Here is a 13,104-nt window from a genome sequence, read left to right as displayed (position 1 = left end):
GGCCATCAGGAAAATTCTCTATGAAAGAACTAAAACTTTAGGTATGGGCATATAAAGACTTTTCCAGATCCAGGTATATATTGCCTACTGTTTGTTCATTTTCTTTCTTTCCTGTTCTCTTTCTTTCTTTCTTTCTTTCTTTCTTTCTTTCTTTCTTTCTTTCTTTCTCTCTTTCTCTCTCTCTTTCTTTCTTTCTTTCTTTCTTTCTTTCTTTCTTTCTTTCTTTTTAAGATAGATTTTATTTGTTTGTTGGTCAATGGGGAGGCATAAGCAGGGGGAGCGGCAGGCTGAGGAAGAAGCAAGCTCCCTGCTGAACAAGGCGCCAGATGCAAGGCTCAATTCCAGGATGCTGGCTGGGATCATGACCTGAGCCACAGGCAGAAGCTTAACCAACTGAACCACCCAGGCACCCCTATTGCCTACCATGCCACAGGCTACAGCAATAAGAAAAAGCCCTTATAATCTGTCCATATATGAACCATCTAGTTCTAGGGGTCAAAGCTTATCATCAGTTGAGAAGTCCCATCTTTAACTTCAAAAAGTGAGCTTCTAACAGAATGGCCAATAGCCAGATAGAGGTTGTCTTTGAGTTTATTAAAACGAAACAAAAACAAAAACAAAAAACAGAAGGAAGTCAAATCTTATAATTTTTCTAATTTTTAATATAATTTGTTTATTTTTTTATTAACATATAATGTATTATTAGCCCCAGGGGTACAAGTCTGTGAATCGCCAGGTAATTTGTCTCATTATTATAAAAAAAAAATGACAAATGATCTTTGGACCATTGCAGTGTCCAAGGAGGGGACAGTACCAAGCTTGACATATGCTAAGAAAGAGAGCCAATAATTATAATTATAATTATAGTTACATTTGAACATTTGAACGCTCACCACTCCTCATGTGCCAGACTAAGCATATTACATATCTCTCCAACACTATAGAATAGGTAGTATTATTACATCATTCTATACATCAGGAAACTAAAGCTTAAAAAGATTAAGTAAGGTAGTGGCCTTGTTCTCCTTTTTTCTCCCCACGTTCCCGAGGCCGCTATGTTTTTATCAGCATCCGACCCGCAGTTGGCCTGAGACCGAGCACCATGCCTTCAATTAAGTTGCAGAGTTCCGATGGAGAGATATTTGAAGTTGATGTTGAAATCGCCAAACAGTCTGTGACTATCAAGACCATGTTGGAAGATTTGGGAATGGACGATGAAGGAGATGATGATCCAGTTCCTCTACCAAATGTTAATGCAGCAATATTAAAAAAGGTCATTCAGTGGTGCACCCACCACAAGGATGACCCCCCTCCTCCTGAGGATGATGAGAACAAAGAAAAGCAGACAGATGATATCCCTGTTTGGAACCAAGAATTCCTGAAAGTTGACCAAGGAACACTGTTTGAACTTATTCTGGCTGCGAACTACTTAGACATCAAAGGTTTGCTTGATGTAACATGCAAGACTGTTGCCAATATGATGAAGGGGAAAAATCCTGAGGAGATCCGCAAGACCTTCAATATCAAAAATGACTTTACTGAAGAAGAGGAAGCCCAGGTACGCAAAGAGAACCAGTGGTGTGAAGAGAAGTGAAATGTTATGCCTGACACTGTAACACTGTAAGGATTGTTCCAAATACTAGTTGCACTGCTCTGTTTATAATTGTTAATATTAGACAAACAGTAGACAAATGGCAGCAGCAAATCAGTTGTTTAAGCAGAATATTGTCCTCCTCGCATGTGTAGTTTGAGTACAGATTCCAAACTTATGGCTGAGTTTCTTCTAGTACAATCAAAAGTTTTTTTTCTTTGCTCTAAATAAACCTGAACTGTGAGTTCTCTGTAGAAGGTGGCATTTTGGGCTTTCCCTCTCTTTGTAAAGCGATTTCTGCCTAGTTTATTGTCTAGTTAACTTTAGTTTAATGACCTTTTAAAAGTTGGCATTGTAAATAAAACAAGTTGAAAAAGCTTTCTGAAATAGAAAAAAAAAAAGGATTAAGTAAATTGCTGAAAGTCACACAGCTGGTGAGTGTTAAGTTTAGGAATCACATTCAAGTCTCTAATAGACACCAAAGCTCCATTGTCTGTCCAGGACAAATGGGAAATGAAAGCCCTTGGGTCTCCTTCTCTCAAAGGCTGAAAAATTAAGGGATGGAGAAAGAAAGAAAGAAGAAGAAAAAAAGGAATTCCACTCCAGATTTTGAACTCTGGCTGTGAGACCTCCATTTTGCAGATGAAGAGCCAAGGTTTGGAGGTTAAGTAGTTTGCTCAAAGACCCACATGTGGGCACCTGGGTGGCTCAGTCGGTTAAAGCCTCTGCCTTTGGCTCGGGTCATGATCCCAGGGTCTTGGGATCCAGCCCCACATTGGGTTCTCTGTTCGGCGGGAGCCTTCTTCCCCCTTTCTCTCTTGGCCTGCTTCTCTGCCTACTTGTGATCTCTGTCTGTCAAATAAATAAATAAAAAGTCTTTAAAAAAAAAAAAAAGACCCACATGTATCAAGTAGCACAACCCAACCTAAATTCTTGCCTTCTTAATATGAATAATATGTTTTCATGAATTAAGGCTAAACCTCCACATTTGGGAAGCTTGCGAGTATTAATCTTAGAAATAAAGTGCTCATCAAAACCGAAAATGTCTTTCCCAGAAAAGGACTCTGCTATTAATTGAATTAATAAATGAAATCGAGTGCCTCAGGAGGGTTCTTTTTCCTCAAGGTAATCAGGCTTAGTCTCTTACAATATTGCGTCGAATAGCAATTGGCAATGTAGAGGAATATTTGACAAGACAAAGCCTATAGAACTAAGAGACAAACTGGATTTACCATATAGTTAACATCCCAATAGTATAATGGGAAAATGACCAGTCTTAGTTTAGTGGAATTGACCTAGGGTTTGAACATTGTTAGCTACATGTATCTTAAGATTTAGGTTTAGGGGCGCCTGGGTGGCTCAGTGGGTTAAAGCCTCTGCCTTTGGCTCGGGTCATGATTTCAGGTTCCTGGGATCTAGCCCCACATAGGGCTCTCTGCTCAACAGGGAGCCTGCTTCCCCTTCTCTCTCTGCCTACTTGTGATCTCTTTCTCTCTCTCAAATAAATAAATAAAATCTTTAAAAAAAAAGATTTAGGTTTATAAAAGTTATGTTCTGTACTTATGCTAATTGATAGACTAAAGTTTAATATCCCTTTAAAATACAGAAAAGGACATCAATAGTGTCCATCCATCTAAGGCAGCAATAAGAAAATTTAAAAGGTAATGGAGTGTTAACAATGTAGCTAATTGTTATTCTTTAGTAAAGTCTATGCCCCAGTGACCATAGACAGAGTTTCTTCTGTTCCACTAACAGATACTCTCAGTGATTTCAGTTCCACAGAGCCATCCTGGGGACTTCAGGAGTGAAAAAAATACCCTAATAGGAGAAAAATCCAACTCTGTAGTCCTTAAACTTCAGAGTGCTTCAAATCATATGGGAAAAGAGCTTTAAAAAAAAAAAAAAAGATTTCAGGGCCCCAACCCCAGAGTTTCTGACTCAGCCTTTCTTGGTTGAGGTCTAAGAATTTGCATCTCCAACACATCCCCAGCTGATGCTGTATACTATCGGTCTAGGAAGGACACTTTGATAATGTCTGATTTAACCATATGGGCACATCTGCTGCCTTAGATGAGAGTCAACCAGGAAAGTTGTCTTTTCTCCATTTATGTTTCCAGCAACTACCAGCTTCACATGCATCACAAGGTTAGAATTGAGGTTTAAAAAATGAAAAAAAAAAAAAAAAAGTTGGCATCTCTATTTCCAACACAAACATAGAAGCCAACAAAATTCTAGAAGATGGACCCAAAATCAGAGCAAAAAAACACCAATCTAACTTTCCATAAGATTTTAGTGTGCTATCTGGACATGCTGTACAAGGATTTACTTGATGAAGACAGAAGATATTAACTCTCAAGAAAATCATGTGAGAAGAGCACTACTTTCTTTACTTAGCAGCTGCCAATCTGGGGAATTGAATGGCAGTAAATCATCCACTAAAGGCAGCAAACTAAGGAATGATAAAAGAAAAATGAAGGCAGAGAAGAAGGGAAAAAAATCCAACTTTTCTATTTTCCTCTGCATGTAATGCACATCTCACACTTGTATTGTACATGGAGGGAAGAGAGATTCCTGATACCCCTGTCACCTATCATTGGACCATAAAGTGAGTGAGCAAAATGTGGGTTCATTTTATAGAAGAGGAAATTGAGGCTCAGAGAGCTTAAGCAACCATTGCAAGTTCCCCTGGCTGGTGGTGAGTGACTTGCTAGATGGGTTGGGCCTCCCATCCAGCATGCCATCCAGCATGCAAGTTTCAACAGTTGTAAAGACAAAAAACACCAGTTACAATGGAGAAATCACTCGGCTAGGATTTGGGTCAGGCTGTTCTCTGTGGACCTGTCACATACTCAGCCTGATCTCAGTATCTTCAAGCCTAAAATGGAAGTAACAATTCCTGTCTGTAGGGTTGTTCTGGGGATCAGTGATAGAATAGATGCACGGTCACATTTCTGGAAACTGAAAAGCACTGCACAGACCATGACACTCTAGTGATAAATGTGATGTGACTGATGAGCCTAATGGCATTTTAGAGCTAAGCAGAAGCATATGGACAGAAAGGGGCAAGGGTCTTAAAGAAAACATTTATCCAAAATAAAGAGCCAATAACGAGCAACTCCAGAAGTCTTCTATTTGACATTTTGAATGCTGAATGTCATTCCCTTTTGAAAGGATAAGAAGTCAAAACAAAAGGAACAAACAAAAAGAAAAGACTTAACCAAATCACATCCTGTACACTCCAAATTATCCTGTATGCTGGCATTGACTGGGAGGACCGAGGAGTCATACTTTAAGCCTCTTGTATTAGTCATATATTCCGTAGACCCCTTGGACTAACCAGCTACTCACACCAAATTGTCTGTCTTTCGGTCTCAGCTGGGGGAGTCCTGGGGCAATAATACCCAGACCTTAACTTCCAAATGGCTTACGGTTCTTGCAATTGTCAAGAGACTCCCAAACCTCTGATTTGGGATTAGACTATCCATGAGACTATTTAACAACCGCGTGACCCATCCCGTTAATGGTGATTACAGCTGTGAGGCTCCAGAATCCCAAGCCTGCAGATACTCCCAGCCTGGGTATGAACTGTAAAGCACTAGAAGTAATCTGGTGACCTTTGTGGAGAGACCCAAAATAACCAAGGTCAAGTTGAGATGGGATAAGGAAAACTCAGCCTGAATTAGCATCCATAATATACAGCAAGAAAAACAGGGATTACTTGTCTCACAGTCTATGTTTAGCAGAATGTGCTCCTTCGAAAGCTGGAATGTGTGGCTGATATTTATAGAAAGCACCGTAAGCATGTCCAGGACCTTTCTGTGTTATAAAAAAGCAAACTTTGGTGAGCCACAGAGAGAAATACATTGTCAATGTCGATAAATCGAAACCCCAGTGATGAGGATGTGATTATGTGACTCACTGGTGCTATTTCCCCATCTGTCACGTGTTCCATGAGGATCAGGACAGCTGTGAGGAGAAAGATGGAGGAGGGAAGCACTGATGGTAAATAAGAAAACTTTTTAAAGTTAAAATAAGCATCTTACTTTTCTGGTGTCCCTATTTGACAAGAGAAGGGATATGAGAAGGTTGTCATCAATCCTAACACTGTTAGGTCAGGTGGATGAAAACCAACTATAAGGAAGACATAAGCCATGAAAAGAAATACGAGCATGTACTTTAAGGCATTTGCTATCACTTCTCCTTTGGCTTTATCAAGAAAATTTTTACCTTTCTTATTCTATAAGAATTTAGTTCATTAAGTACTTTTTGGGCTTTTATGTGCTTAACTTTTATAGGGAAAGCATTACTTCTGTCATTTTTTTTCCCATTTTCTGTTTCAGAAGAATGCCTCTCTCTTTCAGAGTTCTAGGTCCCAGACAGGTTTGCTTGGCTTTTGGTGGGGCCACAGCTGGTCTATAGGTGCTTTGGATGGGGTGGAGGCAGCCTCAGGAGCACATGGCTAATGGTGAGAAGTGAGGGCTGGATTTTGGCTCCCACTTGTGCCCACGCTGGTGTCATTGGGCAGTGCACAACCTGCACAGCTGTATTTGGCAGCCTAGCTTCATGTAATTAATATACTTTTAGTAAGTGAATTAAATTAAATATGCAAATTAAATACGTGTGGACTCATTGTAATCTTTGGTTTTCCTGTAAGAGGAGATCTTGTAAATAAAAAGAGCAATATCTTATATTGTACTTTGCAGCAATTCCATGATTTTTTTTGGTTAGGAGAAGTATCTCCTAATTTACCTATTATACAAATTAATAGTTAATAGTAAATTACAGTAATAATTTAATTGTTATAGAATAATTTAATGGTGAATTAAGTTAAGCTCAGCTTACTTTTTCATGTCCAAGGTGGCAAAGAACCTTATCTATATGCCCCAGAGTTCTTCAGAGTAAAAACAAAAACAAAACAAAACAAAAAACCTTTATTACCAGCTATTTGGTAGAAATACATGACACTATAGCAAATTTATTTCTCACTGCCTAATGGTCAGAAAAGCTCCCTTGCAATGTAAATATTTGGCCATTTGTGAGGGAGCCACAAAACAGGAGTGTTACTGGTGAATTATTTAAGAAATTTGTTTCTCTGCTGTCAATCCCCTCACTATCCTCCTTTCTAGTACTGCATAGTCTAGGTTAAGAGACAGAGAAGCATATACCATATGCAGAGACAGAGGAGGAAGTATTTTCCCCTTCCTCTCAGTGTAACGTGGGCTTAATATGTTAGAAATCTTTACAAACCCACCATTTTGGTCAGAACTATTTTGCGTGGATGGAACTAAACGCAACTAGTGTTGGGTAAGGGCAAGGGGGAAGTTGGGACTTGAGAACAACTTCTGCCATTCTTACTTTCTCTCCATGTCTCCTCATGATCTTTGTCCTTCAATCCCTTGGTCTCTGTCTATAGGTCAGCTTCTTATCTTAGACCTATTTCCTCATGGATATATAACCACTAGCTGCTCTTAGGCCAGACATCTCCTAACTTTACCACCAGAGGGAGACTAAGACTCTGGTCCCCGTAAAAGATTGGAGCGGGGGACTCTGGCCTGGCTTGTGTTCTCCCAGCTGAGCCCAAACCCGCTGGAATCAGCTCCAAGCAGGGCTGCTGGGACCAATCAGAGAGGCATGACAGTGGGATATCTAAGGGAAGGGCAGCTCCTACTTGCATATTGTTAGAGTAGAGAAAGGAGCATTTCCAGAAGAAAGCTGTGTGGTTGTGGGCAAACAAGGGCCACTATGCCCGTTCTTACACCACGTGAGAGTTAACGGGCTTCTTTGTATGTGTTTGTTCAACACATATTTATTGAACACCACCTTATGCCAGCTAGGAAGCGTGGAACTGGAAGACACAGTTATGGGTATATTCCAGAGTCCAGTCCAATGTAATGGCATGTGTGCTCAAAGATTAAGAGCTTGGGTTGTGAGTTAACAAATGTGAGTTTCAATCTCAGCTTTCCCATTTACTTGGGCAGGTTATTTAACCTCTCGCAGCCTCAATTCTCCATATGCTCAAAGCACTTCACCAATGAGCCTAGTAAGCACTCAATAAATGACAGCTATCATTATTCAAAAATGTACAGAGAAGATCTTATCATCCTCATCGTGTTAATAAAATGGTGGGCTGTTTTCATGAAGATCAAATAGAATTCAGAAGAAAATCCATATTGTTTTATCTGGATGGTGGATGGAGAAGGGAGGCTTAGGTATCTTTGCCAGAATCGTTCCTGTTTTGGCACAAAATACATGGAAACCTTTGTACAAACTAGAGCTTACCTGAATAATTTTCTCAATTTATTGTGGCATCTGGTCCTAAATTCCTTGCGTGTCTGGATCTTACGCCTTTTCTCTGCCCCTTCTAGGATACTTGCCTAACTCACCGTCTGTGTTTTGACACTCTGCATGCCTGATTCTCTGCTTTTGATCCCAACTTTCTTCACCTCACCTTCCTGGCAGGCATTCTGACCCTCGCAGACAACTGAGGCCCACATACTTCCATACCATTGCTGGAGTAATGTTTTACTGAACAGGGAATCAGGGACATATTAGAATATCAGCACCAACCCAGGAAGAACAAAAAAAAAACAGGGAGAAGATGAGTGTATGTATGGGGTACATGGAGGGGTACATATATAGGGTACATATAAGGCCCAAAGCCCTTATATGAAGAGAAAGCTACATCCCAAAGGACAGTGAGTAGCTACGTTTTAGTGGAGGGTAGCCATAAGGCAGTTTATGGTCTGATCCAGAAGGAAATAAGAAAGAGCAAGGCAAGGAAAATGAAGACATACAGTGTGAAAAACGTGCAGGCGGGAGGATTATCAGGGGCTCATTAAATTGTCAGGAGGCTGGACAGTCCATCTTGGAAAGGAACAGGCACCACAGCAGCTCTGGAAGACCAAGAAGGAGGGACCCTAGCAAGGTCTCCTGATAGGTAAGGGTACCACCAAAAAATGTCTTAAGTACCTACGTTGCCTTGTTGTGTCCCTCACGACAGATTCCAACAGCAGAAGAGAGCCTCTGATTGGGGAAACACGGCCCCTGGCTGGCCTGGGGCTTTGAGAGAAAGGGATCGGGTCACGTCAGCTGTTATGGAGGGAAGGCCCTGGATCCTGCATCTGCCAGCATCACAGTCAGTGGAAGACAGGTAATTGCCCAAAGGAAATCAGGGTGCTGCTAGGAGATGGGGACCAAATATCTATACAGAGGAATGAGTTGCACTGATGAAAGGAAAACAAACATTTCCATGGTTCCAACATTCAGGGATTTTAGAATTCTTTCTTCCCCAAAGCTGTCTTTGTAAATGTAGGTGGTACGTAGAAATCCAAATGTAAAGCAGATAAAAAGCAAAACTACTGCAGTAGGAAGGGGAAGAAAAGCCCCCACACTCAGCCCCACTTTGGACAGTCCTGCGGTCCCACCATGGAAAACCTGGGGCTTTGAGAAACGCAGTTTTCAAAAACCTCTACTTAAAGTCCTTAAATGGCGGCTACTTAAAAAGAAAAACAAAAAAACAAAAAAACAAAAAACTTCGACCACGTATTAAAAGGCAATACCGACATTAGAATTTTTAGAGCAAGAAAGTGTATAAACCAATGTATTTATATCCTAGTTCTGGTCATTCCTTCCTGTGAACTAGAAGTTCAATTATGGCTTCTAAGAAATTAAAATGCAAGAATGATAGACTGCCCATAAAAAAAAGTTTCTTTGCTGTTTCGGTATTTGTTCCAGGCTCCTGTGCCATTTCAAGTTATTCCTTAAAAGGCTAGAAAACGTATTCTTCATCATTAATATGTTGCACTTGGTACGTGAAAAGGACAAGACTAGATGCTGTGTGATTGTTAGAGCCGCGGGTGCTACCAGCAGAGCCGGTCTCTGTACAAGTAGCTTCAGTGGAGAATAAACCAAAGCCTGGAGGGCATGAACTCTGCAATTGCAGAGGTATTCTCTCTAGCTCAAAATGAAAGTGCACTGAGTGGGCAGAAAAGCAAGTTGCTAGCACCAAGCCCCGTTGAATGAATAGGGGAGTTCAGAGAAATCTGCACTATTGAAACTGGCACATTTCTAGAGCATCAGAATTTATAGGCAACTTTTTATTCCCCAGTTTAAAACGATGTCCAGCATCTTCAAACAGCAACTTGTATAAAATTTTTGAATATGTGCTTGTTTGAGTTCTTAATCTTTATGTTTAAGACAGTGGTTCCCCAACCCCTTTTGCTTAATTACTTAATCAATTCCGGCCACCTGAATGATAAACATTAACAGCTCGTTCTTCCGTCAGAATTAGGAAAGAGATGAATATGACTGTTTAGCCATTGGGGTCAGAAAGGGGAGATTTGGGAATGTGAAGAAGTATTTATTATTGTTGTTGTTGAAAGAGTAGACTCATAAAATCCAGCACAGATTGTACTAAACCTGCTGACTTTCATTTCAAATGAGAAGCTAAATACAGGTGACAGGAAACCGGTAGTGTGGGGGATTTCAAAGAGATCTCACGTTCTAATCCTTCCTTTCACAATCTGGAATATTGTTGAGTATGCGTTGTGGGGAGATGCAGAGGAAATGCTCACATTAATTAGCCCTTGAGGAAAAAGCAAATTAAATGTATTTCTGGACAGTTTATTTGTATATGGGAATTAATTTTATCCTCAGAGAATTTGTTGTTGTACCTGTAAGCCAGAATTACTAGGGTCGAATTCTTATATTTAGCCCATGCTAGAATCGTACGATGATATTTATAGGACACTTATAAGTCTTATATATGACTTCTGACTTTTTATTCCTGAGGTACCACCTACAGGGATTGGTGATAATTGCTTTGGGGGTCAAGTAATAATAATAATAACAGTAATAAAATCATGATAGTTTTTTTCCAGTTGGGAATTGATCCTCCAGTTGGGCAAGTAAACACACACACATGAAAAGCTAAATAATAAGGCAAAGCAGGACATATGTCAGGTCTAAGTAGGACCCTAGAAATTAGAAGAGAACTATCACCGTGAGCTATTGTGATCACTGAAAAGTTTGTAGATCATGTAGGACCTTTAGCTGAGTTTTTACACATTGGTAGGATTTTGATTAGAAAAAAAAGAGGTCAGGCAGTATCCATTTTAGACAGAACTCCCACGCACAGTACAGAGGGCTGCCCTTGGCCAAATAATACGAGCTGCTATACCAAACAGTCTCCAGACGTTAGTGACTCAACACAGTCAACCTTAATTATTCACTTACATCCAATGTGGTGGGGGCAAGAGTGGGGAGAGAATAAGGGGTTCAGCTCTTCTCAGTCATGCAGAGCCCCAGACTCATTCCAACTCTTGATGTTATCATCCTCTATGTGTGGTTCCCAAGGTTACTGCAGGAGAGACGATTAAATGGAGGACTGTGCATGGGAGATTTTCAGAGGCCAAGACCCGCGGTGGTGTAAGTCACTTCTGCTCACATTCTACTGTCTAGAACACAGTCGGATGGCTCCAACCTAACAGCAAGGAAACTGGGAAGTGTAGTTCATCTATGTACTCAAGGGCAAACTTATGCATTGTTTTTGTTGCAGGAGGTCACATGAAGGACAGTAAGAAGAGCATATCACAGTGGCAACTTTAATAGCTATTGCTGGTCACCTCCTTAGTCCCCATTTTCTCCTTTCTAATACTACCCCAAGTTTTGTTACCCATGCACCTCCTTCACTTCAAGGGATATGAGTGCTAACTTAATAAGCACAACTGCAGGAGGAGAAGACAAGTTTAAACTAGATATCAGAGGGGGCGAATTGGATGCCATTCTTGATTCCTTTGTAGATAACTGACATGGAAAAAAATGGTACTAGTCGACAATAGTATGAAATGACATGAAAAAGAGGGGAGAGACCTGAAAAGAATTAATATATTTGTAATATTATTAATTATATTTTGTTTTGGAGGGGAAGATTATTTATATATCCATTTGAGAGAGAGAGAGAGAAGGAGAGCACAGAGGGAGAGTGTGAGGGAGAAGTAGACTCCCCACTAAGCAGGGAGCCTAACGTGGAGCTTGATCCCAGGACCCCAAGATCATGACCTGAGCCAAAAGGAGACACTTAACCAACTGAGCCACCCAGGTGTCCAATAATATTTTTCTCATTTTAATTTTTTCCCCCTACAATCTCTTATTATTACTAGACCATGAGATTCTGGGTTATTGCCCTAGGAAAGAGGAAGGCAAATACCAGAAAAAGCAAGAGATGCCAGGACGATATTTAAGTATCTAAGAACTGAAATGCTCTCTGGGAAGAAATACGGGAGAAGCGGAGGCAATGAATCCACAACTGGCCCAGCGTAAATGCTAAAGGACTGACACTGTAATAATCCCAAGAGACTTTTTTAACCAAAAGGTGCTGAGTTACCTTGGTCTAAATAAATGCCCCCTACCTCATTACAAAGTAGAAGTGGAAACATCATTATTGCGAATACTAAAAAGCATACTTCCATCCATTACAGTCGGTAATGGAAAAGTGCATCTGTTACAGACCCGTTAGGAGAGCCTGCATGTCCCCAGGAAGCAGAGCCCTGAGACAAGGTTTGCAAGCAGGCAGGTAGGCCATTTTGAGAAGTGACAAGGATGGAGAACTGGGTAGCACGAAACAGGGAGGGAAGAGAGCCAATACAATGGTGTGTCGTCTACTCAGCCATCCCTGTGGGCAAAGGGGGCTTGAAACCAATGGCACCCTCTGGGGAACCATGTAAAGTGAGCCTCCGATCTGTCCACCCAAGGGATGGAGGAGTGAGGCTCCAGTCCATACACACTGTCAGGCTGCAGGTAAGGGGCCCAGCAGGCCCCAAAGGCATCGCACGCTGAGGCATCGGGGAAGGCCAGCTCGTTAATAGAGAGATGCACCGAGAACCTTGCACTGCGAGCAGCAAGGTGACCCCACGGGGAGCTGGGTGGCCCAGCAGAGGCCAGAGCTGAAGGTAGACTGGGGTGATGGGCAGTGTTGGAGGCAGCTGCGGTGTTCCAGTCACAGGATGATGAGGGCACAGGCGAGAGTAGGGACAAAGTGGATGAAAAGGCAAAGATGTCCTGCCGCCCTGACCTTTTATCTGCACGTCTCCTCTGTCCTTTCAAAAGAGCAATGATCCCAGCCTTCACATGAAAGCAAGGTTTTATTTAGGGACTCTAATTGATATGTGCTACTTAAGGAAGCCTCTAAAAAAACTGGAGAGAGGGGAAAAGGCTCCCAATTTCCCTTTAAAAATTTCCACTAAGCAAGCAATTTGACCAATTTGAATGTCATGCCCCTCAGTGCTACCGCCTAGTCTAGTGTCAATTGTCGTTTCCCAGAGGATGAGTCACTGATTAATGCATTTCACTTACTTTTTCTATAGAATTCTGTGATAGTTGCCATTATGCAGATAAAGCAGCTGAAGTAGTTATGTCCTATACCGACCTCCTCTACCCTACCCCCTGCAAGTAAAATGCTTTTGGCTTATACTCACCGTCAGACAAATGTCTTTACCAGAGAATGGTTTCTGGGC

The 13,104-nt window shown here is 41.2% G+C and overlaps 1 protein-coding gene across 1 annotated transcript; it reads left to right on the top strand.

Annotated features, from left to right (window-relative positions):
- The first annotated feature begins 1,063 nt into the window (after positions 1-1,063).
- LOC125094285 (S-phase kinase-associated protein 1-like) lies at positions 1,064-1,967 on the top strand. The gene has a single exon (XM_047719930.1). It carries the CDS (start codon positions 1,103-1,105, stop codon positions 1,592-1,594), a length of 492 nt encoding a protein of 163 aa, XP_047575886.1. The 5' UTR covers positions 1,064-1,102; the 3' UTR covers positions 1,595-1,967.
- The last annotated feature ends 11,137 nt before the right edge of the window (positions 1,968-13,104 follow it).

Source organism: Lutra lutra, chromosome 2 (assembly GCF_902655055.1).
Source record: "Lutra lutra chromosome 2, mLutLut1.2, whole genome shotgun sequence".
NCBI classification, from domain to species: domain Eukaryota; kingdom Metazoa; phylum Chordata; class Mammalia; order Carnivora; family Mustelidae; genus Lutra; species Lutra lutra.
The sequence above is the reverse complement of the archived record's forward strand: the minus strand, read 5'-3'. Positions and strand labels throughout refer to the sequence as shown.

What these genes read in the sequence shown, in the direction of transcription:
- LOC125094285 (XM_047719930.1), top strand. Translation starts at nt 1,103, where the DNA reads ATGCCTTCAATTAAGTTGCAGAGTTCCGATGGAGAGATATTTGAAGTT.